The sequence below is a fragment of the Gasterosteus aculeatus genome, chromosome 18 (genome assembly GCF_964276395.1).
Source record: "Gasterosteus aculeatus chromosome 18, fGasAcu3.hap1.1, whole genome shotgun sequence".
Lineage (NCBI taxonomy): Eukaryota > Metazoa > Chordata > Actinopteri > Perciformes > Gasterosteidae > Gasterosteus > Gasterosteus aculeatus.
In genome coordinates this window covers 8,759,140-8,784,181 of record NC_135706.1, presented here as the reverse complement: position 1 = coordinate 8,784,181, position 25,042 = coordinate 8,759,140, and the positions used below count along the sequence as shown (strand labels likewise).

The 25,042-nt window shown below is 46.4% G+C and overlaps 1 protein-coding gene across 1 annotated transcript in view; it reads left to right on the top strand.

The window, feature by feature from the left end:
- Positions 1-25,042, top strand: part of utrn (utrophin) — a 125,988-nt gene that overhangs the window by 15,329 nt on the left and 85,617 nt on the right. Inside the window, exons 7-44 of the mRNA XM_040159944.2 lie at positions 253-425; positions 1,389-1,504; positions 2,094-2,260; positions 4,741-4,971; positions 6,026-6,207; positions 6,624-6,774; positions 7,643-7,762; positions 8,389-8,490; positions 8,635-8,742; positions 8,870-9,049; positions 9,436-9,587; positions 9,672-9,795; positions 9,898-9,985; positions 10,273-10,517; positions 10,996-11,164; positions 12,686-12,810; positions 14,169-14,306; positions 14,404-14,517; positions 14,650-14,805; positions 14,890-15,060; positions 15,199-15,390; positions 15,983-16,117; positions 17,116-17,265; positions 17,430-17,591; positions 17,874-18,005; positions 18,245-18,418; positions 18,557-18,712; positions 18,829-18,999; positions 19,308-19,487; positions 19,899-20,027; positions 20,789-20,959; positions 21,175-21,231; positions 21,380-21,508; positions 22,223-22,360; positions 22,507-22,620; positions 22,792-22,965; positions 23,105-23,277; positions 24,440-24,590. Of these exons, the coding sequence (XP_040015878.2) occupies positions 253-425; positions 1,389-1,504; positions 2,094-2,260; positions 4,741-4,971; positions 6,026-6,207; positions 6,624-6,774; positions 7,643-7,762; positions 8,389-8,490; positions 8,635-8,742; positions 8,870-9,049; positions 9,436-9,587; positions 9,672-9,795; positions 9,898-9,985; positions 10,273-10,517; positions 10,996-11,164; positions 12,686-12,810; positions 14,169-14,306; positions 14,404-14,517; positions 14,650-14,805; positions 14,890-15,060; positions 15,199-15,390; positions 15,983-16,117; positions 17,116-17,265; positions 17,430-17,591; positions 17,874-18,005; positions 18,245-18,418; positions 18,557-18,712; positions 18,829-18,999; positions 19,308-19,487; positions 19,899-20,027; positions 20,789-20,959; positions 21,175-21,231; positions 21,380-21,508; positions 22,223-22,360; positions 22,507-22,620; positions 22,792-22,965; positions 23,105-23,277; positions 24,440-24,590 (5,700 nt within the window). The remainder of the gene's footprint in view (positions 1-252; positions 426-1,388; positions 1,505-2,093; positions 2,261-4,740; positions 4,972-6,025; positions 6,208-6,623; positions 6,775-7,642; positions 7,763-8,388; positions 8,491-8,634; positions 8,743-8,869; positions 9,050-9,435; positions 9,588-9,671; positions 9,796-9,897; positions 9,986-10,272; positions 10,518-10,995; positions 11,165-12,685; positions 12,811-14,168; positions 14,307-14,403; positions 14,518-14,649; positions 14,806-14,889; positions 15,061-15,198; positions 15,391-15,982; positions 16,118-17,115; positions 17,266-17,429; positions 17,592-17,873; positions 18,006-18,244; positions 18,419-18,556; positions 18,713-18,828; positions 19,000-19,307; positions 19,488-19,898; positions 20,028-20,788; positions 20,960-21,174; positions 21,232-21,379; positions 21,509-22,222; positions 22,361-22,506; positions 22,621-22,791; positions 22,966-23,104; positions 23,278-24,439; positions 24,591-25,042) is intronic.

Below are 25,042 nucleotides of genomic sequence, written 5' to 3'. Positions count from 1 at the left end.
ACACACACACACATGGGCTGTTCCTTTGTCTCCACCCACATAAATGAATGTTTCCTCTGACGGTAAACGGGTGATGGAAAATCAGTATACACACACACACACACACACGTGAATTTTACAAGCTGTCTTTTTCTTTTTTTCTCCACGCCAGTCACATGATGCTCTTATCTGCCATGGTGCCTCGGTTAGTACGATGATCATTACACTAATCCCTCTTTGTTTATTTGTGTTTTGTTTGCTCCGTTTGTGTAGGTGAAAGACATCATGAAGGATATCATGTCCAACCTGCAGCAGACCAACAGTGAGAAGATCCTACTGAGTTGGGTTCGTCAGTGCAGCCGCTCGTACCCAGAGGTCAACGTGCTGAACTTCACCACCAGCTGGGCGGACGGCCTGGCTCTCAACAGCATCCTGCATCACTTCAGGTGAGCACAGATCATATTCGTACAACACGTATCTCAATGAATGGACAACATTCTCTGTCTTCATTTGTGTCTTTGAATTTTGGTGCGTTTAGTATGAATTGCATTAACTTCTTACACTCCCTTTCTGTACCATGTATGTGCCATGTGCCACGTTTTGAAATTGGTTGCTTTTGGAGGAATTCTACATTTTGAGTTGTTTTTACATATTTGACTCATCCTCTTTTGACTGAATGTAAATTTCCTCACACCAATTTAGAAAGCTGTGTGTGACTGTGTGTGAGAGAGAGAGTGAGAGTTAAAATAACCTGGCTAAGTGGCAGGAGGTCCGTCTCACAGGTCAGCGCCTGCCGGGTGTGTGTACGCCGACTTGACCTGCTATGTTTACGCCTGCCGTGCCCGTGTTTACACACGCTGGGTGTTTGGCTTTACGCTGCTCTGTGAGGAGAGCGGGAGAAGCGCAGAGGCGTTCTTGCCCGCTTTATGTAACCCCTCGTCTTTAATAGTGACACGCATACAACCACACACACACACACACACACACACACACACACACACACCAGCAGGCCTGTGAGCTACGAGGAAGGCAAGTGTTGGTTTAGAGGTGGGCCGGGGTTTAGGTGGATAACTGAACACAAACATTCCAGACCCAACTGGTCTCAACACAAGCCCCCCCCCACCCCCCTGCAGAAGAATCTTTTCTGCACAGAGGACAGATTATATGTTCCAAGTATTTGCCTTCCCTTTTTCTATGCACACAGGTTATGCTGCACAAGGTATTGTTTAACTCCAAGCACTTTCCAGTTCCAACAAAACAATGAATGATTCGGGTTAACCATCATTTACTTTTCCTCCACTAGCTTTGAGAAATATGCTCATGATGTATGTTTTTATGGATTATCTGAGACTTTATTTGAATGTCTGCATGTTGCTTTTTCTCATCGCCGCTCTTCTCTGTGTCTTCAGGCCGAACGCGTTCGGCTGGGATGAGGTGGTCGGACTGAGCCCGGTGGAGAGACTGGAACATGCCTTCACTGTAGCCAAAGACCAGCTGGCTATTGAGAGGCTGCTGGATGCCGAAGGTACGACCCGTCCCAGCGGTTTAAAACACTCAACCTGCGTTCTACACCTGTTGGAATTATTTGGAAAAAAATAACTGCGAAAACCTGTTTTGTGAAAAGAAAAAGGCACCTGCCCACCTTTTTTCATAGTAGTCCCACATGACTCCCATTATTCTGTCCGAAATCCTCAAATATTTAAACAAGCCTTCATGTGGTGCCAGCAGTGGAGCACATGCCTTGTTGCTTGCAGATTATCAAGAAGCTTTTGTTGGTTTTTTTACATGGAGATTCCGCAGTGTTGCACGTACTCGAGCTGTCTACGTTCATGCACTTCTTGTTATGTGCCGACCGAGAGCTAGTCACACTTGACCTGTGTCAAAGCCTTGTTTTAATTAGCACGACTTGCCTCATCTTGCCCTTTTTCTCCCCCAACCATCCCCCTCCCCTTCCTTCCCACCTTATCTCCTCCGGTCCCCCGAACCGTTATCTCACTCCATCTTCTACTCTGCTTTGCTCCCCCCTCTCATCCTCCTCCTCCTGCTTAATTCTTACCTGTGATCTTTCTGCCCCTGCACCACCCCCCCCACCTCCCTCCCTCCGTCCCTCCCAGACGTGGCAGTGCAGTTACCAGATAAGAAGTCCATCATCATGTACGTGACCTCGCTGTTCGCCGTGCTGCCCAAAGACGTGACCATGGAGGCGATCAGAGAAGTGGAGACCCTCCCGCGCAAATACAAAGTGGAGTCTGAGAAGTTCGGGTCCGGCCTCAGCGCGCAGGTACAAGGCACAACGCGGCTGATTTCGGGGCATAGTGGAAAGGACACTCGAGTCCATGTGAAAGAGTCACGGTACAGTTATCACAGCCTGTTTAAACTGCAGATTGCACAGAGACATCTGTCTTTCAAAGATACTAAGGTGTTCTTTTATGGGCAAACCTTAAAAAAGCCACAGCTGGTAACCAGCAATGTCAAAAAAAGTCCAAACGTGAGGAATTTATACATGGAATTAAAAAGCAGTTCAGAGCTAATACGAGATTGAAAATGCTGACTAACCTCAGTATCAAGTTTCACCCTGCACGAACTGACTTCATTTGACTTTAATATTTGGGTTTATATAAACAAATTCCAATAGGAAGTATAAGTACTACAAATAAATTGTGGTAGACTAGTCCCAAGACAGTCTACCACAAGACATATTCCCAAGACGTATTATGTATAGTTGCATAGTTGATGTCCAGACTGACATCCTGTTTATGATCATTTTCTGCATCAAAACACCCGGTAAGAAACAAACAAAACCGTGTCCTAACTCTTTTGTTCCCATGGTTCGGTTATTGCAATATTGACACAGTGCTCCCCTGTAGCTGGCTGTCTGTGCGCCCCCCCCCCCCTTGTGGAAACAAACCGGTGCCTCCTTTTTATTAACAGAGAAATCCTTCAACAACAGAAAAGCTGAAGGTGCAAAAAAACAACATAACTGCTTCAACCTCTGCTGCTGTTTATGCGTCTCTGATAACATTCAGCTTGAAGGCCACAAACGTCGTTATGTGCAAGCATAAGGAATATTGTGCGTAAGTGTCCCATTGTGCGTTGCCAGATAGAGTGAGTCCCTCCCACCCTGAAAAAGCCGTCTCCCTTCATTCTCTCCAGCACGGCTCATGAAAAGCACAGCAGAGCCATGACTCACCCCTCTGACATTAGCCAACAGACCTAACTGCCTGCTGCTGGAAACACGGAGCCGTAAGGGAATGAGGGAACACGTTGGTGAGAACGGGAGTGTGCGCAGAGAGTTGAGGTTATTTGAGCATTTAAGACTGTCTTGCGTGCTGGCGGGAGGCCTTACATGCTCACACTGGTGCTGTTCAATGTTCTACATCTGTGAACATTTCAGAGTGTCTCATGTCTCACCCTGATTTCGGTTGGATTTTCCTGCTGTTTGGCTAAGTTGTGCTGCAGCACATCAACCCGCAGCCCCGTGTGTCTGCATCCCTGGTGCGGATGTTCCAGAGGTTCACATCCCAGAAACCACCTCTTAAGTTTGTATTACCCACGGGGGCCTATACTTTCCTTCACTTTCCTGGCACAGTTCCTCTCTCCATAGGAAGTGACGCGTCATGCTGCTGGATGTGAGCTGGGCCCCCTTTGTGTAGGATAACAGTGTTTTATTCCCCTCTTGATGTTTGACGTGCATGCTAGTGGTTCATGGTGTCTCAGTAGTGCGTCTTCGTCTGCGTGATGAGGCATTGCACGCTCCAGGACCTCCACATTGTAAAACATGATGGATTCAGGGATTGAGTCGGGCAAATCATCTGGCTGTAATAAAGTCTTCTGTTGAGCCAGACCACAGCTATTTTACAGCCATTCATGTCAATAAAACGAGCACGGCTGCAGTTTTCTCTCCGTCTGTCTGTCCGCTGCCCCGCCCACTCTCTCTTTCGTTCTTTAGTTGTTGCTTTGTCTCTGCCAGCCTCCACCAGTCTAACATAAGGACATACAGTATTTAACATCCAAAGGCCAATCACATATTTTCAGCGGGTGATCTTTTTTGAGAGTTTGCTACACAGAGAGCGCCGTTGTGTAGTTCCATCCTGGAAGACAAAGGTCCATTTGACTTGTTACTGTGCCAGTCTCTACTCGTCTAATCTTTGACTTGGCATGGCTCTGGCTGCAAAGATTCTATCTCTTGTGTATTTCAGCGCTGGACTGATTTGTTGAGCTTTTTTGTTGAACTTTCCTTCCAAAAATGGAAACCAGTAATAGTCTGCCCTTTTTTTTATGGTGTTTTTGTTTTTGAAATATATTCCGGGAAGTTGTACTGAAGGACAAAACTACCGACCAATTTCGTTTAATTTCAAACATGATTTTCCCCTAGTAATTAAAGCAATTAGGGACATTTCTCCTGCTCCATTCATATCCGACTGTACACTCAACCCAGAACTTTACCCAGAACAAACTTGCTGCTAGTCCTAGAATGAGCATTGCCCTGCCCGGCATTCAAAGGGCCCCTCCTAGCATCCTATAATAGCCGCACAGTTGTGTTGTTTTGCTTCTTAACTGAGCAGGACGGGTTGCTCTGCGGGGTCCAGACCAACACTAGCCCCTCCTAAATGTCTAAACTCTTTCAAAACGTACCAACTATTGTGCTCAAATAGAAATAAAACCAAAAGACGAATGGCGGTTTTGTAATTTTTATCGTCGAACATTTCCTATTACCACGATTATGATGACGCGTGTCTGAAATACGCTTGTGTCTTACAGAATGTGCAGATGGAGGAGGCGGGCAGCAGCCCCCGGCCCGAGACCCCCAGCACCCTGACGGAGACGGAAGGGGAGCTGGAGGGCAGCCTGCTGGAAGTGGACCTGGACAGCTACCAGACCACGCTGGAGGAGGTCCTGACCTGGCTGCTGTCGGCCGAGGATGCCCTACATACCCAGGAGGAGGTGTCTGACGATGTGGAAGAAGTCAAAGAGCAGTTTCACACGCACGAGGTAGGAGGAGACCCGCAGGCCGCCTTGGGGCTTGCATGAATTTAAACATGCTTGCACATGTATCTATCATGCATAACTTGCATAATACTCGTTTGCATCTCTGACACTTTAATAAAGTGACAAAATGATGCATTGTGTGGTCAATATGTTAAATGGCGATTGCAATATTTGTCCGACTGGAACTCTTAAGAACTGAAGTGAACTGCTGAGCCTGAATGTGTGTAGATGTGTATGTGTGTAATGCACAGCCGTACAAAAGTACATGCTGCGTCCATGTTGGGAATGTCAGGAATTCTGCTGCTCACGGGCTCGCAGCACCCCGTGGTGCCCTGGCACAAACCTTCCTCGCCTGCCTGAGAAGTCGTAGCCGCGGGGTTTGTGTCTGTGCATGTGTGTAAAGGGGCTTTGGCTGGATTCCCTTGGCTGAAATGTGAGTATTTGTGTCTAAAGTCTAATGTCTGGAATCCAGGTCAAAGCTGAAAGCTGGTAGTTAGACTGAGCAACAAAGCCTCTTTAACTGCCAGGCTTCTAAGCAGGTCTAAAACTTACTCCAACTTCCCCGGCAAAGCCTCATCAAGAACAATGTGCTTGGAGGTGCAGTCAAACATGCTTACACATCCTAATAGCTCACTCAAAGCAGACAACAACTCAATTCATTGGGCTTCATATTGCTCACAACAAAGACCGGCCGAAGGCAGCCCCGTTAAAACAGTTGAGAAGCAACGTAACTCCCTCGAAGGCGCGCTTGTTTTCCTTCCTGAAGTATTTCACCGCCCTCTTTTGTTTTTTAATGGGCCTCAGTCGGCTGTTGACAGACTCTGCTCTTCAGTTTGTGCTTGCAGGCTTCTCTGACTATTGCTACGGCAACGCTCGTTAAGGCAGGGGTGCAGAGGTGATACCCAGAGCTTCTGCAACGCTTTATGAAGGGATGTACCTACCTAGGAGCTAGAAGGAAGAGGGGAGACGGGAGGGGGGTGGGCAGAGAAGTGTTTTTGTTTGGAACATTTTGAAGTAAAACATGTTTATGACTCCCCCTCCTCCCCCTCCCCAAAAGGTGTTTATGATGGAGTTGACAGCGCACCAGAGCAGTGTGGGTAATGTGCTCCAAGCGGGGAACCAACTGATCGCACAGGGCAATCTGACAGACGAGGAAGAGGAGGAAATTCGGGAGCAGATGTGCCTCCTCAACTCCCGCTGGGAGAGCCTCCGAGTGGCCAGCATGGACCGCCAGGCCAGGTTGAAACACTTCTGTGTACACCTAATTTAGTACGATTGGCGGTAGACCGAAATAGCAAAGTAAAGTACATAATGTAAAGTAAAAAGAACACTGCACATGAGGCACAATTTACCCAGCAGAGGTCATTTTCCTGTCAGTATCACTGTTGACATCCAATGTTTAAGAGTTTCCCTTGTGAAGAATGTACATGGCTGCAAACTGTGTGAAGGTGGCACTTGATAAGCCTTGAGCCCCCCAAGGCCCAACAAGTTGCTTTAGACACACACACACACACACACACACACACACACACACACACACACACAGTTGTTCATGTGAGGCGATTGAATAAGCAGTTTCACCGTAAAGATTGTTAAACCGACGGCTATCATGTCCTTCTTTCCTCACCGTCTGCGCTGACTCTTTCCCTCCCCAGGCTCCATGAAGTCCTGATGGATCTCCAGCAGCAGCAGTTACAGCAGCTTTCTGATTGGCTGTCACGAACAGAGGAGCGAATCAAAAAGATAGAGACAGAACCGCCGGCTAAAGACCTGGAGCTGTACAGAGAACAGCTGGAACAACACAAAGTAAATATGTTTTCCCTCTCAAATTGTCAAAATCTATTCAATGCAGAACGGAAAAGATGGAGTAGAACATGAAAATGATTCAGTCTCCCTGCACGGTTCTCGGCGTCAAACTGTCCTGTGACCACTTAAGCCTAGTTTATGCTTGCGACGCAAGCCTAGAAAAATGCCTCAAGCCTCCCGCATCGCACAAGGCTGTGATTGGTCCGCTAACTACATCATCATCACATCACATCACATCATTTACGGAGTCTCACATTTCCGTTTTCATAGCACAATACCGCCATTATTAAAACGCAGAATGTTTACGAGAGAACGGATCAGATTTGAGAACTTTTGTCGGAAGAAATGCGTAAATATGACCGCTTATACAAGCCGTCATTGGCGGTTTGTATAAGCAGGTTGGAGTCACGGAGGGAGATCGCCACAAACGCCGGTTTGCCGGTCGAGAGGTGCAACAACTTTGTGCATCTCTCGACCGGCGAACCGGCGTTTTCCCGGAGGGAAATACGGGACAAATGTGTCCGCGATGAAAAGCAGCAGTGGCGATGCACGGGGCAATAAAGTCTATGATAAATAAATAAACAAACCAACGACTTCCACACAGAAATACGTGACTCTCTAGGTCGTCTTCAACAAAAAACAGAGAGTTTTTGCTCTGCAACACACGCAAGACTTTTAGAACCATGAATTGAAACGAGTGCGTCGACGCAACGACGCAGAAGCATGCGGCAGCCTTCAGTCTCGTGTTTGAGGCTGAACCTCCATGAGTCATCCACCGTGTCACTACAACGCCCAGTGGCTTCTCTGCCAGCTCTGTTAATGGCTAATGTGCCGCCGCGCTTGATTGACTATTTGCCTCTCTGTCCAGGAGCTTCAGAACGACCTGGAGGCGGAGCAGGTGAAGGTCAACTCCCTAACGCACATGGTGGTGGTGGTAGACGAGAACAGCGGCGAGAGTGCCACCGCTGCCCTGGAGGAGCAACTGCAAGTAAGTTATCGGACCTTATAGAATTTGTCAGCTGAAGGAGGGGAGTCTTCCTCTAGTAACACTAATCCATGACCCTTGACCTCTGTATATATGGAGAGCTTCAACAGCAAGTTCACAAATCCAAAAATGGTTGCCAAATATTATGCTAATCCGTTCAAACTTGGAGGGCGTCACGGTGGCGTGGTGGTCAGCCTGTCGCCTCACAGCAAGAAGGTCCTGGGTTCAACTCCGCCCAGTGGCCTTTCTGTGTGGAGTCTGCATGTTCTCCCTGTGTCTGCGTGGGTTCTCTCCAGGTTCTCCGGCTTCCTCCCCCAAAGACATGCTCTGGGGATCAAGTTAATTTGGGACTTAAAAATTGCCCGTAGATGTGTGCATGTGAGTCTGAATGGTTGTATGTCTCTGTGTAGCCCTGCGATTGGCTGCCGACCAATCCAAGGTGTACCCCGTCTTGGCTGGGATAGACTCCAGCCCCCCCACGACCCTGTGTGCAGGATAAGCGGTTTGACGATGGATGGGTTCATCCTTGGGTTTTGGGCCGCCCTTGTTCTATGTGTTCAGCTTGTTGCTCTTCTTCACGTTGTGTTTCTGAGAACATACATGTTCAACGTTTCTCTCCTGTCTTCCAGTCTCTGGGGGAGCGCTGGGCGGCCGTGTGTCGCTGGACGGAGGAGAGGTGGCACAAGCTCCAGGAAGTCTTCATGGTGTGGCAGCAGCTCCTATCAGACCAGGTTGGCTCAGATTCAGTATTTTCAGTATAGTATTTTTTGTGGGATGATTGCTGAATTCCAAACCCTGACTGTTTTTGACGTTAACAAGACGTCAATATTCTCTTTGTATTTCAAGACGATACTACTTTCTCCCCTTCTCCGTAGAGTTTGTTTCATGCGTGGTTAGAAGAAAAAGAGGAGGCCTTGAGTGAAATACAGACCAGCAACTTTAAAGACCCAAGTGAAATGAACATCAATGTGCGCCAATTAGCAGTAAGTTCTCTTCCTAGTATTTGTAGTTGTAGATACTTTAACTACTGCCATTTGTTGGTGAACTTTAGTATCTAGTATATTGTGTTTAGCTTAGCCATTGATCTTTTAAGTAATGCAAATTCTGCAGATTTTAAAGGAAGACATGGAAAAGAAAAGGAGGACTCTCGACCAGCTTTCTGATGCAGGACAGGATGTGATATCGCTACTGCGGAGCCCCGAGGCGCGAGCCACCATCGGGAACAACACAGAAGAGCTGGCACATAGATGGGACAACCTAGTTCAGAAGCTGGAGGACAGCTCCTTCCAGGTGTGTGTGTGTGTGTGTGTGTGTGTGTGTGTGTGTGTGTGTGTGTGTGTGTGTGTGTGTGTGTGTGTGTGTGTGTGTGTGTGTGTGTGTGTGTGTGTGTGTGTGTGTGTGTGTTCATCCTTTTTGCATGTACTATTATTCAGAATGGGCTTTTGTCTTCCTGCATACTGTAACTGAACTAATACATGGATACCGTGGAAATTCAGGGCATAAATCCTACAGGATATAAGCTAATTTATTAAATGTAGCGTGTTGGTGTTTGGGAAGCCATAGTAGATCTCCTTGGAAGAAGATAATGAAAATAAAGCTTGGTTTTGACTTGATGAGTGGTCGATTTCGGTCTCATCCTTATGGCTTCTCCACCTTCTCCTTCTCTTCTCGCAAAGGTAATGGAGGCCGTGACGGATGCTGGGATGACTCCGGTGGAAGAGCAGGACGCCGTGGATGCGGCCGCTGCTTCGCTCGCTGACCAGGAGTTGGCCCCGCCGGCTCCTCCTAAGAAACGACTGGTGGAGACCGATGCAGAAGTCAGACAACTGTAAGAACTGGGACGGCACGCACGATTCTTCCTTTGCCCGTGAGGCGGAGGAATTACAGACTCATTGTGTTTTGGGTTCTGCAGGTTTGAGAAGAAGCTTTCTGATGCCCTGAGCTGGACTAAAACGTGGAAGACGTCCGCTCAGGCACTGGCCTCCACACACCCTGACGCTACGCCCAACACACCAGACCTGCAGGACACCCTTAAGGTTGACCCAGCAGTTGATACGGCTCAAAAACAAACAATTTCAACTTAAAACTTAGAGCATGTGAATTATTTTTGTTGAACGTGTGTTGACCAATCAATGCAGGGTTTGGAGTTGGACTTCAATGCAAAGGAAGCCACAGTTAGTCAAGTGATCCAGGATGGTCGGGTCCTGATGGACCAGCTGGAGAGAGGTACGACTCATTATATGTCGAACACCACGTTTGGCCTAAGACAGAAAAACTTTCCCAATTTGTATTAGTCTTATTTAACACACACACACACACAATTACTGTTATTCTCTTACCTCGTATCTGCGGTTCTCTCATCCGAAACGTTGTTTGTTGAATACAACTTTTTCCTTTTGCTAATCTCTTCTTACTTGCACCAACAGCTGGCTGCTACTGCTCTCACCTAGTGTACTTAATCAGTCGTTCAGTACATTTTAAGTGAGCCCGCGGTCTGTTTCCCCCCCCTGCAGAGGGAGTGTGTGTGGACGCGGTGAGGGCGGACATAAACCTGACCCAGACTGAGTGGGATGCGTGCGCGAGGGAGCTGCAAGCAGCCAGCGAGCGGGTTCACACTCAATGCCGCGTCGCGGCGCTGTCTGCAGAGCTGGCGGACCTGGACCGAGCCCTCGAGGAACATGACCGGTGGCTGGACGCCACTTCGGCCGGAGAAAAGCGTGACGAGGCAGAGTTCAGAAGCCTGAGTGGAGAATGTCAGGTAGGAGTCACACATTCACGTTGATTCGACCCTTCCCTTCCTACATGAGCTGAGATTAAATTCTTTAACAGACAGGAGTGCCTTCAATCAAAAGTCAATAAAACATGTTCAAATTAAGTCTGATAAAACCCCTTTCTGGTCTATCATGTTGGGTGGAGGTGCGATTTTTCTCAGTATAAATGAATTCCCTTTGAGTTTTGAGGAAGCATGACATTCTGGAGCCTGTGGATTTCTCTCCAGACTCTCCAGCTTCCTTTTGACAGAGAAGATTAAATAAGTCAAATACAAGGAAATGCAATTCTGCGACATAAACTTTACATTTACATTATTATGAAAGACGATATTCTTAACTTGAGCCAAGTTTATCACATTTATCCCCTTCTGTGTGGCTGTACAAAGACGGTACAAAAGACTTATCCTTGAACAGCTGTGTTCTTACAAATGAAGGCAACTTGTGTCTTTCTCTCACGTTCTTCAGTCCCGACTTGTCGGGGTCGCTGCCTCGAGTCCGCGTTTGGAGCAGCTTTCTGCGGAGGCCGGGTCACTGGGAGCCATGCCCTCTCTGAGAGACAACATGGTGGTGGTAGCAGCGCATCACGCCTCCACACTGCAGCGGCTACAGAGCAGAGAGCAAGAGGTCAACACAGGTTCGTTGGCCGAACTGCATCGAAATGAGCTTTTTAAATGGGCGCAGAAGTACCAAAAACTTTGAGGCGGTTTATAGGTATTAACGGTATGTGTCAGCCCTGAAGCATCCTCCTATTTCACAGCAACGCAGTACAGGAGATTTGAGCCTACCTTTTAAAACAAATACCTATTTCTCTTTTCTTGCTCTTGGCTCAAGGCTCTCGGGTTTATAAGGTGACTGGAAGAATAATAACTAAGATGTGCAGGGCTCAGTCCCACAGGGGTTCTGTAAATTTGACATCAGCTTTTATATGAATCTGTGATGTCCTTATATGTCCTCCAAAAGCCGTGTGTGTGTACACTTGAGCGATTGTGTGTGGGATCATCCCTCCTTGTCAGCTCCATCCTGACCTGAGGACGTCACAACCTGCAGCAGTCCAGAAAATCAGTCCCTGTTTTAACCCTGAAATGTACATCCTGTAGGAAGAACATAGTGTGTGTGTGTGTGTGTGTGTGTGTGTGTGTGTGTGTGTGTGTGTGTGTCTTACTGTGCCTCCTAGGCTTTTATGACTGTGAGGATTGGGCTGAAAGCCAAGGAAAACCATTTTGTTTCTGCATCAGGGCCGTTTTCCTCCCTCCAGGGCCTCTCTCTATTTCCCCCCCAGTTCCACTCCAGCTCTGCTCTTTGTGTATATAAACAGAGCCATGTTGAGTAAGCATTAAATCACCTGGTAATTATAGAAATGACAGAAGAGATGAGGCGAGAGAATGTACACAAAAGACTACAACCATTCAGTAGAAATGAGGTTCAACAAGTCGCTAATGGACACTACTTCACTTTTGTGTAGTTTTAAAATGCATGCGTCATAATTGGTTTGATTTTATTGCCTTTTTTAATTATTATTATTATTATTATACGTTACTAGTGACCTTTAATGTGTTACGGTGACGCCCGACTCCATTAAAATTCCTGCACAGAAGACCGAATCACAATTACATTACAGACACAGGAACAAAACGTAAACATCTCCACAGACTATACAGATGAGGAGGCATGACGAAAGATGAGATCCGGCATGTCCTTCCATGTCCGTGTGAAATGTGTTGTAGATGTTATCGCTGGATTATCAGCGTCCGGGCATTAGAACGTGAAAGTGCGGCGGGGATTCCACGGGGGGGAAGGTATTCAAAGCGTTGTATAAGCTCTAACTTGTGATCTTGCAGTTGGTTCAATGGTTCCTTTTTGGTTAGCGACCATATTGGTATGGATGAGATATTTTAAAATCATTTGACTTATTTCAGTAATTTCTTTTCTGTGGGATTAAAAAAAGCAATATATTCTCGTCTCGGCGTATTGCTAGATGATCAGACATGTGCATGAGTTTGTCTGTAGAGCTCAGCTGAACATCCCTTGAGACTGTCGAATATCTGGGGAATCGCAAACCTGCTCACTGCCCCCTTGTGGATCTAATCCTGATGTTTAAATCCAGATGCAAAAGCCCTGATACTTTAACTTGATATATAAATCCTCCTTGTTCCAGCTTTGACCAGTTGTGAGGCCAACCGGGTGTCGAACCAGGTGGACGGGCTGAAGGCCAGACTGGCCACTCTGAGAGAAGGAATAGTGGACATCGCTACAGGGGAGGACGCAGTGGAGAGCGCTCAGGTGAGTCCAGCATCATGAAGGACACAATTTCTTCTAATATCCTTATTTCTCAAACGTTTGCATTCAACTGGCAGTCTATACATTTCAACAACAAACAAAAATACTTTCGATTTAAAGACCAGCCACTAAGATTTCTTTTTTTTTTATTCAAATGATTAAAATAAATAACGAGATTAAGTAGAAACTACAGAAAAACTGCTTACTCATGTGTTGGTGTATTTTGTGTTTATCTGGAAACTGATAACACATGATTAAAAAGATTTCATTGTTGTGTCTGTGTGCCCCTCTACGTAAATCAGATTGTGTCTTAGCGAACAACAGGTCCCCTTTATCAGCCAGTCACTTCCCCCTGCACTGTACCAAACTTCTGTGTAGGAGGAACATAGCGCGCGCGTGTGTGTGTGTGTGTGTGTGTGTGTGTGTGTGTGTGTTATGGTATGCAGCTCTGTGATATGCTTTGTTGTGTTTCTCGTGTGTGTGTGTTTCACTCCTCCTCCATCTCTTGCTGGAATGTGGCTCAGTCCTGTTATCGTGGCAGATAGGGCATGGTGCCGGGGAGAGGGGCGGGGAGTTGGCACATACCGGGCAGCGTGCCTGTGCATGCCGCATGGAGCTCCTAACAGCTCGGCGGGGGGGGCCGAGAGGTGCTCGACCAGTTGGCCGGCCCGACAAGCACCACACACTCCCATTAGCAACGTGACTCTCTTGTGTTTAAATGGCTTCATCGTCTCCCACACACACACACACATCTGAATTGAAATTCTGAATTTGTCATCACATAAAGCACATTTTAGCAGACGTTTGTGAAGTAGGTGCCAGTGCACGCCAGTCATGTCGTGTCCATTCCACTGCCGCCGACTGACAGCTGCAAAACGAACGGGTTGTCACTGCCACTGTAACTACCAGTCTCCCAACTCGAGTAGAACCAACATAGTTCTACTGTCAAGTTTAATAAACAGGTGGGAAAGTCAATTATTTTGGAAAAGTTTGATTTGCAGTATAATAATTGTAACGTACCTGAAAACCAGACAAACACACGAGCCTCATTTCCGCCAAAGTCGCTCCAGGTGATTAATCCCAAATTGTATATGCTCAGTAGTGTCAACCCTCACACCTAAACTCTCATGTCATGTGTCCCTGTTAAACGCTCATGAAGTCATAGACATAAGAATCTTTCTCTTTTCTCTCAAACAATTTGGACGACACGAAAGCTGCAGACGGCATTTGAATCCTTTTTGTCGAAGGGCACAACCGCCTCAGTCAAAGAGATTAGAGACGTGGTGTCTTCTCATTAAGAGATGACACTCATTAGACATTGTGGTTGTTAATGTAATTCTAATAAGCCTCGTCGACCTCAGGGCCTGTGTCTGGAGATCGAGCAAACGCAGCAAGCTTCTGATCCTACGGAACTACAAAGATGGAGTCGGCTCTCCTCCCGGGCCCGCGAGGAGCTGGGCACACTGCAGTGCATCTTGGGTAGCATGAAGGACAATCAGGTAAAGTAGCTGTAGTCGGTGACATCAAAAACCTAAAGAGTGTGTTATTTCTTTTTTCTCTTCAATGTTTTTGATTAATTTGTTTTAATGTCGTCAGGTGCGTTTGGGGGAAGTTGAAAGTTGGTTGGATGCGGTTCAGGAACTGTTGTCTCATGACGCCACGTCGTTGGGAGGCAAGGAGACTGTACAGGAAGAGCTTAACCAGTGCCAGGTCAGGAGCGGTGCATTGTGACACGTTTTAACCTGCTAATGATAATGACCTCAGCGCTCGAAAGTCCCTTCTCCATCGGTTTATGTGAAAACTGCATTCATTTCACTTACTCTTCTGCCTTCTGCTAACAAGGAGTACGTGAATGAGATGGAGTCAGTGGAGGGTTCGTTGAAGCAGATGGGAGAGAACGTGAGCGCCGTACAGGGCGCTGCAGTCCCAGGACTAGCCAAGTGGGGGCAGGAGAAGTTGGACGAGTGCCGCGGGAAATGGGACACGCTCGGCAAACAGGTGAGGAAGAACCTCTCTCCATTTGCATTGCGTTTTTTGAATTCGTTGTCTGGTTTCGCTCACAAAGCAAATGTGTCCTCGCAGCTGCTCAGGCACCAGGAGCGCGCGGCAGAGAATCAGGAAAGGCAGGTGAATCTGAGGAAGGACTTGGCGGAGATGCAGGAATGGATGACCCAGGTGGATGAGGAATTTCTCATGAGAGACTATGAGTACAAGAGTCCCGAGGAGCTGGAAGCATCGCTGGAGGAGATGAAGGTGGGACGGGGAGCTTGGTTCTAACATAACAGGAACATTCGGAAACCTTTTGAGAACTATAAGTACATGCTCAGATTTTTTACTTTAAAGGGCTCTCATTCCGCTAACATTGCCACTGTCTGCTTACCTCTCGCACAGAGGGCCAAAGAGGACGTGCTGCAGAAGGAGGTGAAGGTGAAGATCCTGAAGGACAGCATCAACTTGCTGGTGTCCAGAACGTCGCCTCCAGTCGGAAGAGGTTCAGAGGAGCTGACCTCAGAGCTGGAGGGAGTTCTCGCTAATTATCAAAAGCTCTGTGACCGATTCAAGAGCAAGTGTCACACTCTGGAGGTGATGTGTGTGTGTGTGTGTGTGTGTGGGGGGGGGTAAAGTTCACATCATTTAGAAATCCTTTTATACATGTGCATAAGCTCTCTGTTTATCAGTTCCTTCTCATTGGCTGATAGTGGGTTTAATGTAGTTAATGTGTTTTTTTTTCTGGTATTAAAAACTCCTTTAACACATTTTATGCATGAATGCGCTGTTCTGGCCGTCGTCACCTTGCAAATCCCACTTTTCACCACTGGATTGACATGTTTGTTTACACAATGTGTCATTTCTCTGGCTCATTTTTGTTCATTTTCATGCAAAGAACAAGAGCAGCTGCAAGGGGCATTGCTGGATCCGCGAGTGTCAGGTCATAGTTTGGGGCGGTTTTTGGTCCATCATCCGTCAGAATGCGGGGGGGAAAGGTCAAACATGAGCGGTGCTAATGTTCAAGAAGTCCATTGGGTACTATTCTCTCTTGGTAGTGTTTTTTTCATACCGTTCTTAAGATTGTATGGGAGGGCATTCTTAATACAGCTGTTCCCTTGTGTAGTCTCATTTCTTCTGGCTGTGCGCAGCTTCCTTTAAATGTCACTGACTGGCCGTTGATGTGCAGGAGGTTTGGTCTTGTTGGATGGAGTTGCTTCAGTACCTGGATATGGAGCAGGGTTGGCTCAACACGCTGGGGGAGAAGGTCCAAGCTTCCGAGAACTTGGCAGAGAGCACCGAGGCCGTGACCGAAGCTCTGGAGGTACGAATGCAAACACACACACACACACACACACACACACACACACACACGCTGTAAACACATTTAATTCATCTGAGTTATGAATAACACGTTTTAACAACTAATTGTAAAGTTGGAGCAGCCATCCATCTTTCAATTTTTTTAGATGCATTTATTCCATACTTGTACTTATATCATATTATATTTTAGAGAAGCTGCTGTTCGATCCAATAGAAAGCCGGAAATTTAGTTAGCCAAGATAAAATCCCCCCAACCATTCAACATGCTCACTAGATAATGCCTTTAGAAGGACTGATGTGCGGTAATACGGAAAAATCGTATATTTCATAAATCATTCAAGCCATTTAATATTCTGACTCTGTTGATAACCTCATTGACTTTGCCTTGCTCTGCTGCTATTTCTGTGGACTTGCCTGCGGCGCGACTGTCAAGCTCGCTTCACTCACAGTGCTGCTCCTGTAACATCGCATAGAGATGACGGGGAGTGAAGACCCTTAAAGACAATGTTTCCCCTTCTCCTGCTTCCCTTCTTCTAAACCTCCCTCCCAGTTTCGCAAACAGACTCACCCCTGTGGAGGGGGGCTGTCGCTCTTTCTCCATTACCTCCGGTAAAGAAAATCTGATTTAATGAACCCCCCAAAAAAACATTGGCTGTGGAATCCAAACATGTGTCGTCACTCGACGAGCTTCTCTCACTGGTTCACTTTTCATCTTTTTTTTTCTCTTTTGCCTCATCTCACACGCCCACTGCTGCGATTTCTGCATCTGCACTCCATCTATCTATCAGCTATATGGTACTTAATTAATCTTTCACACAAATCCGGTTTTCAACTTGTTCCTTTGGCACATTTTTGGAGCTGTGAAGCAGTTTAACAGATTTTTTTTTTCAAAGGACTGTTCTATTTCTTTATTCACTTCCTCACTTCCGTTCCTTTCCCTCTTCCCGCTTGATTTTCACGATTCTTTACCCCGTTGTCCATCTGGTCATTCACCACCAGGGTTTGGAGGGTGCACTGCGGCACCCCGGGGACAACAGGACGCAAATCCGAGAGCTGGGTCAGACGCTGATAGACGGAGGCATACTGGACGAACTCATCAGTGAGAAACTAGAGGCCTTCAACTCCCGCTACGAGCAACTCAACCAGCAGGTCAGGCGTTAAGCTGTAGAGAGACGGCATCCATTGATGTTTTATCCTACCAATGACACAATTTATATTTTAAAGACTGGAATGTCCCCTCAATTGCTTGAATTCCAAATTGACATTGGCGAAAATATTCAAACCCACAACTTAATGTACGCGTACCCCTCCAGGCGGTCAACAGGCAGGTCGGCCTCGAGCAGCAGCTGCAGACTCTGAAGGAGAACGAACAGGCTCTCCAAAAGCTGCAGGAGTCTCTGAGCCAGCTGGACCAAACGCTCACGTCCTACCTCACTGACCGCATCGACGCCATCCAGCTCGCACAGGAGGCACAGGTACATGTGCAGTGCACACTCGCACACGGCTACCAGACAAGAACCTCAAGGAAGTCTCCAAACCTCAGAAATTATGTTACTATTGTTACTTGTTGTAATCTCACTTGTCTTTACCTAGAGGCCTGTGAATAGTAGTAACGTATTAATGAAAATGTTATAATTATTATTCACACAAAAAAGGATTAAATTCATTCTTCTGTCATCAGTAGGTGAGAGAAGACTGTCTGTTTGTGTGCACATACACTCACAATGTGTGTGTGTTTGTTTCCCCTCGTCGTTCAGACCATCGGGGCAGAGATTGCAGCCCACGAGGTGACAGTGGAGGAGATGAGGAAGAGGAATGTGGCCAACTTGCCTCCCGCCGCCACTGATGGCAAGGCCGCGCGAGGTGGGACCATGCTGGACCATCTACAGGTAACACTGACCTCTACTGGGAAACATGGGTAACTGTAGGAATGCATGTTTGTGTATGTATGTATGTTTGAGTGTGTAATCTATGTAGTTATACATATGCATTACATGTCATTTAGCTGACGCTTTTATCCAAAGCAACTTACAATAAGTGCATTCAACCGTAGGGATACAAACTCAGAAGAACAAGAAACAAGAAAGTGCAATTTCCTCAAGTATCTCTCTCTCTTAACCCGCCGCAGAGGAAACTGCGAGAGATCTCCACAAAGTACCAGCTGTTCCAGAAGCCAGCTAACTTTGAGCAGCGCATGTTGGACTGCAAAAGAGTCCTGGACGGTGCCAAGGCTGAGCTCCACATTCTGGATGTCACGGACGTGGACCCGGAGAAACTCCAGTCCCACCTCAGCGGTTGCATGGTGAGAGCTACAGCTTTCTCCACCTCTCTCATGAGCGAGCACAAATGGTTCATTCATGGCAGATTGTGGGATGTTCCGTTGGCCAAAGTCTATCTCACCCTCTGCTGATTTTCTTTTTGTTTGTTTTTTTAATTACAGAAACTTTACAAGTTGTTAAGTGAGGTTAAGCTGGAGGTGGAGACGGTGATAAAAACAGGTCGACAGATTGTGCAGAAACAGCAGACGGAGAACCCCAAGGCTATGGATGAACAGCTCACTGCTCTCAAACTGCTCTACAATGACCTGGGGGCACAGGTAGATTTGTGTATCTGATTTGTGTATCTACTCCTTGCTTGACTTGGATTATTTGTAATATTGAATAATTCTGAGTGCCAATTCAAGACACTTTTTTGTCTTCTTCCTCTTTACAGGTAACGGAGGGCAAGCAGGACCTGGAAAAAGCTCTGTCTCTGTCTCAAAAGTTCCAAAAAGAGAGCGCCGTCCTGGAGGAGTGGCTGACCACCAATGAGGCCGAGCTGCAGCGGAAGAACGGCTGCGGAGACATGCCGGCTGACATTGATGCTGAGATCGCATGGGCTAATGTGAGTAACAGTGCAAACACCTCCATCAACTCTCAACAGTATAAAGACTGAAGTCACAGGTTCACAGTACGGTACATGAAAATATGAAGAAGGAGTCAAATATTCAACTGCAGATCTACTTGTCTTTGGCTTTTAAAATTTTATAAGCAGTTGAAAATAATTTTAATACTGACCCGACTCATGCCTAAGGTGTGCTGCAGTGTGTTTCTGCTGTAAAATACGTCCTAGCAACAACCAGCTGATATGACAATAATTAAAACACGGAGGTCATCTGGTGATTGAATTGTATGTACGTGTCCCTCCTCCAGGGTCTGCTGAAGGAGTCGGAGCGTCGTAAGGTGGAGCTGACCAGCTTGACGGAGACCAGCGCTGGTCTGCAGACTCTGGTGGAGGACAGCGGGCCTCCGTTGGAGGAGAAACTCGGTGGCATCAATGAGGCCTGGGGCCGCGTCCGTACCTGGACCGAGGACTGGCTCAGTGCCGTTCTGGTGGGTGCTGATATTTATACTTATGTGTTCTTTATTTTGCGTTCTAAACTCTTACTTATTTTTATTTGGACTAATTTAGAATGAAATAAATCTAATTTTAATAATGTAATTGAAATGAACCATGGCTGGTCTTGGGAGAACGCTTGTATTTTTGTCTTACTTGTGGGTAACGAGAATTATTCCTTAAATTATCACTGAACATATAGTACATATCCATATGTGCTGGATTAGTTAATGTTTTGTATTTCAAACGATACGCTACGTATCGTAATCGTTCTAGCTTCTTGTAATTGTGAACTGCAGTCATAGAAATGTAATTAAGTGAATGGGGAAAACCGAGGGGGGGGACCTTTTTAACAGTAATTCTAACAGAAACATTGATTCCTCTTGTTTTGTATTGCATGAGAGCAGAGTCACCAGAATGAAGTGGAAATCTTTGATGAGAACTTGGCTCACATCAGCACCTGGCTCTACCAGACCCAGATCCACCTGGACGAGGCCGAGCGGCTCGGCCCGACAGAGAGGGAGAAGGTGGTACAGGTGAGGCAGCAAGTTTTCACAACAGGGGAGAGACAGAAGCGTCACTATCAATATTAATCAATGAAGGGCGGATACAGCATACTCTGCACTTAGACGATTGTTACTGGTTGGTGATTTTCCGAATTATCATTGCAAAATTATTAGATTAGAAACCTGAAAATATGTGAGAATTGGCAGAGCTTTACTCTGACAAGCAGTATGCAACAGTAGTTTGGTATTTGTATCTAAATTACTTTGGCAACGAATACAAAGCAATGTATTCTGCAAGAATCCATCAAGAATGCCGCCTCCTGTTACCTTGCAGTATGCAGAGGTTTTATGTTTCAATTTTTCTTCATGAAAGGAGTATCAAGGTTATGATCAATCATTTTGAGATTTACCATTACCGGAGTTGGCCACTGTTGCTACAGAAGATAGGAATTTTCAAGGAATGCACATTTGGACATTTGCATTTCAAAGTTACTTTAGCAACTTCATTAAAAAAAAAAAACCTTTTTTATTAAAGAATCCCAATTTCAAGAGAAGTAGAGTGAAAGCTAGATGGTGCCAGATAGCGGTTTGTTGAAATATAAAGGGGAGGAGGAGAAGCTCAGTTTTATTAAATCCTTAACACCTCCCTTCCTCACACAAAGGTCTCCACTAGGTACCAGCGTGCGTGTGGCCCTGCTAACCTCGAATCAACACCGCCGTGCCATGCTTTGTGTTCTGTACCGAGGCTTCACGGTGATTTTGATTTGAGCCGGCGCGTTGTCTGTCCGCAGAGCATGCTGGAGGAGCTGGAGGACATCAGTCTGCGCGTGGACAATGTGAGGGACCAGGCCGTCATCCTGATGACCAGCAGGGGGCCCGCCTGCCGGGACGTGGTGGAGCCCAAACTGGCAGAACTCAACTGCAACTTCGACAAAGTCTCCCAACACATCAAAACTGCCAAGGTACAAAAGTACCCTGTATGGAGGCTAAAACAACTGCATGAAACAAGCCAGTACCGTGTAATGCATTTAGCCCTAACCCTGACACTGGGGAATACAGTGTTAAACCTAATTCTGCATTGACAAAAAAAGGGTTGGCTGTCCAATAGAAAGCCTGTAGTGCCGTCTTAAAAAGCTCTCTAAATCTCTTTGTGTTTTTTTTTTTTTTTTGCATTCAGATGATGTCATGTCTGGAATCAGGGCGTGTTGAGTTCAACCAGCAGGTCCCTCAGAAGGTACAGAGATCTCGTCCAAACTCCTTGAGCTGCAAAGCCTTTTAGATCACAAACTACACCACGTTTTAAAACCCGAAGCAAGCAGCCAGGTGGTTTGGTGTATTTAGCTTGTTGTGAATCAAGGACTGTTTCCGCTCTTTCTCGTCAGGTCATTCGCAGCCCGGAGAGTCCGAGTCGGACGCTGGTCAGCAGCGAGCTGACGGACCTTCAGGCGGAGCTCCACGACACGCTGAGGGCTCTGCAGCACGACCCAACAAACGTCCTGGATGACTGCGAGGTAAGCGGCCAGGTCGCCTTTAAACTTTGTCGCATTTTCATTTTGTTTACTGAAAATTTCAAAGAAAACGTTACTTGGAATAATGACGATTCGTAAAGCTGCAAATATCATGATATGTACTCGTACACAAGGGGAAACCGCTTTGTTAAGCCCCACATGCCCAAGTCTTGTAAATAGGGATAAGGGCACTCTAATCTGTTGTCAAGCAAAGTTTTTTGTTAAAAGTTTGCCGCAGAAAACAAAAAAAAATGCCCCCAGGCTGCCTATTATTCTCTTTCTGAAGTTCAGTGTGATTTTCTACGTGGGACGTGCTAGTCTATATAAAGCTGCCACCTAATAAAACAAGCTTTGATTGGTGACTTTTAAAGCCTAACAGGTCTGGAATTCAATCTGTGTTATCAAGGTTTATGACGTAAAGCGCGCTGCCTGAGCAGACCTGACCAGTCCTAAGCAAGGTCATTGTCCCAGTCGGGAAACTCTTGTGTTTTTCAAGCAGTATTTTGCTGAGAAGCGTCGTCATCGCCTTCTCTTTCATTTAGCACAGGAGCACCTAGATGCAGATTTCAGTTTCTCGTGTGTAAGTCGTTTCTTACGGTATCTGCATGACTAGATTAAGAAGCATTGACAATTGCTGGAGTTTAATTTAAGTAGAATCTGCTATTTGGAATTAAACGCCGGCTCTCTTGAGCTCTTCATTTACCCTCTCTGCACCAGATGGATGAGGAGAAAGCCAGCGTGGAAGTATTGTTAAGAAGAGGAGACGAACTGCTGCAGCAAACTTCAGACGAAGGCCAGCGGGAGGAGTTGAGGCTCCTACTGCTGCGGCTGCAGAGCCAATATTCTGCTCACAGGGTGAGAAACTAAATGTGCTGCGTCTCCTTTAAACCAGTTTTTTTTGGGAATATTTTTTTTTTCTTCAATCTATCTCTATGTCCTATTGAGTTTGCACTCTGGCGGTTCAGTTATTGTGTGTGTGTGTGTGTGTTTGCCTGTTTTAGGAACTGAGAGTGCTACGACTCAGGCAGGCCGAAGTCTCTGCGGAGACGCCTGCTCACATCTTCACAAAGCAGATAAGAGCCGAAGTGAGGGATTCCCACATGGAGAAGCACATGGTCCGTACACAGACACTAACTAAACTCTAATAGCCAAACTGTGCGCTGTGCTTGATTGGCTCGACTGTCGTGTTCATTTATCACGGAGTGACGTTCGGTATCCTCTGGTGGCCCCATATGCGTTGCTACAGCTTTCTTGTGTTTTTCCTCTCTGGCTCATCTTCGGCGCAGGAGATGATGTCTTCAGTGCAGCGTAGCGGCGCCCCCCCGCTGGGTAGCTCCGACTACCTGCTAGACATCAACAAAGTGCTCCTCGCCATGGCCGACAACGAGTTGCTTCTGAACTCCACTGAGCTCAGTGGCGGACTCTACGAAGACTTTTCCAGCCAGGAGGACACGCTGAGGGTGGGTCAGAAAGAGTCATCGTAAACGTCACAAAAACTTCCTATTGTATTGTTGTCGCTATTGTGCACACCCCTATCCCCACTCACTGTCCCCTCTACCCCCCCCACTCCCCTCTTTTGCCTTTTGCATGTTTTCATAGAGTATCAAAGAGAGTCTAGAGTGCGTTGGTGAGCAGGTCACAGGGATCCACGAGCGACAGCCCGACGTCGTCCGGGACGCTTCCCCCGCTGAGGTTGCCCAGATCGGAGACGCCCTCACGCAGCTCAACGCCGAGTGGGACCGCCTCAACCGCATGTACAACCACCGCAAGGGGTGCGTGCGCCAACCTCGCACACAGATCGCACTGCACATGCACCCGTCAAGTAGAAATATGGTGGAGAATCAAATTCGAATAAGTCGTCCACAGAAAAAACTGCCGCTCCCTTAAAACGTGATGGTGTGTGAATTTGTATGTCGGGAAACACACACACACACTGACCTTGATTACTATCAAAACAATTCCTCTGGCATAAACTATCTCATGCCTATTCACGTTTCCACTCAATGTGCTTACACGCACGCACACATACACGTACATAAATACTGGGTGACCTTGACTACCATCAACACAGTTCCTTTGGGATAAACAGTCTTCATTTGCTGAGCACACAATGTGCAAACGCTGAGAATGAACTAAGCTCATTCTAAAGAGTCCACGCTGATGCAAAAGCACTCTTGTCTGCAATCACAATAACCTTTGGGCATCATTAAAAAAAAAACTAAAGAATTGCGTGCATTTTGCAAAATTGCTTTTCCTCACCATGTCTCTCTCATCAGATTTGTTGTGCTCCAAGCGGTGCTGTAGGAGGAAATAGCCCTCTTGAAGACCATCAATGAGATAAATATCTGTTTTTATATTAGGCAGTTTAAGTAATCGGCCCGCCTATTTATTCAGTAGCATCTGTGTGAACTTTTCTGTGCTGTCAGGGCTTCTTGACTATTACGAGATTGTGTGGTGTTTTGATAGAGGTCAACCGTGTAATTTTTCATTATCATAAAAGAAGGTGCCATTGTTTGTTTAGGAGCAAATATAGCCGGAATTCTCAAGATCAATTGGGCTCATAAGTTCATTGATATCAATGAACTTAACTTTGGATTTCTTTACTAGAGTGTCCAATGCAAATTTTTGCTGTATCTTTAGCTTTAATTTGTTGCGATTGACTTAAAGGGACGGTGTGTAACATTCCGGGGGATCCATAATCAGGAATGGAACTTGTTCTGTTATTACAATACGGATGTCCTCTGAGGGAAGCAAAATACTTTTTCCACGTTTTGCATGTTGCACCTCATCTTATTGCAGTTATCCATTGTTTGCAATCTGCAGCCACCTGCCAGATACCGACGGGTCTTTCACACCGACCTGTTTTTGTAGGATTTTCTGTTACACGTTTCCATTACACTCAAGAAAGGCCTGGTGCTTGTCTCTTTGTTGCAGGAGGTTTGACCGCGCTGTGGAGGAGTGGAGGCAGTTCCACTGCGACATGAACGACCTGAACCAGTGGCTGACTGATACGGAGACGCTGCTGTCACAGAGCATCTGCCCTGATGGACAGCTGGACCTGAACTGTGCCAAACAACACCAAGAGGTCAGCGGAGAGTAATGGAAGTTCGGGAACATCCGCATATGTGTGACTGCATGTGCACGCTGCTGTGTTTTCACATGATTTATAACATAATCCAAATACCTGTGAAGGCTCTCTGTGGTCCTGGGGTCTTCAGACAGACTTACACATCTTCCGCCGCAAACTAAAGACACCCCTCTTCAGACTCTACCTCGACTAAAAGACTAAAAATTGTAAATTGGCTTATTTGAGGAAATTGCACTTTCTTGTTTCTTGAGTTTGTATCCCTATGGTTGAATGCACTTATTGTAAGTCGCTTTGGATAAAAGCGTCAGCTAAATGACATGTAATGTAATGTAATGTCTTACTAACTACAGAGTATTATATGTTCTTACATATTGTTAGTCACTATACGAAACCTTTCTGGTATTTCCCCACTAAATAAGTCAAATATAGATTTGTATCCCTTACAGTGA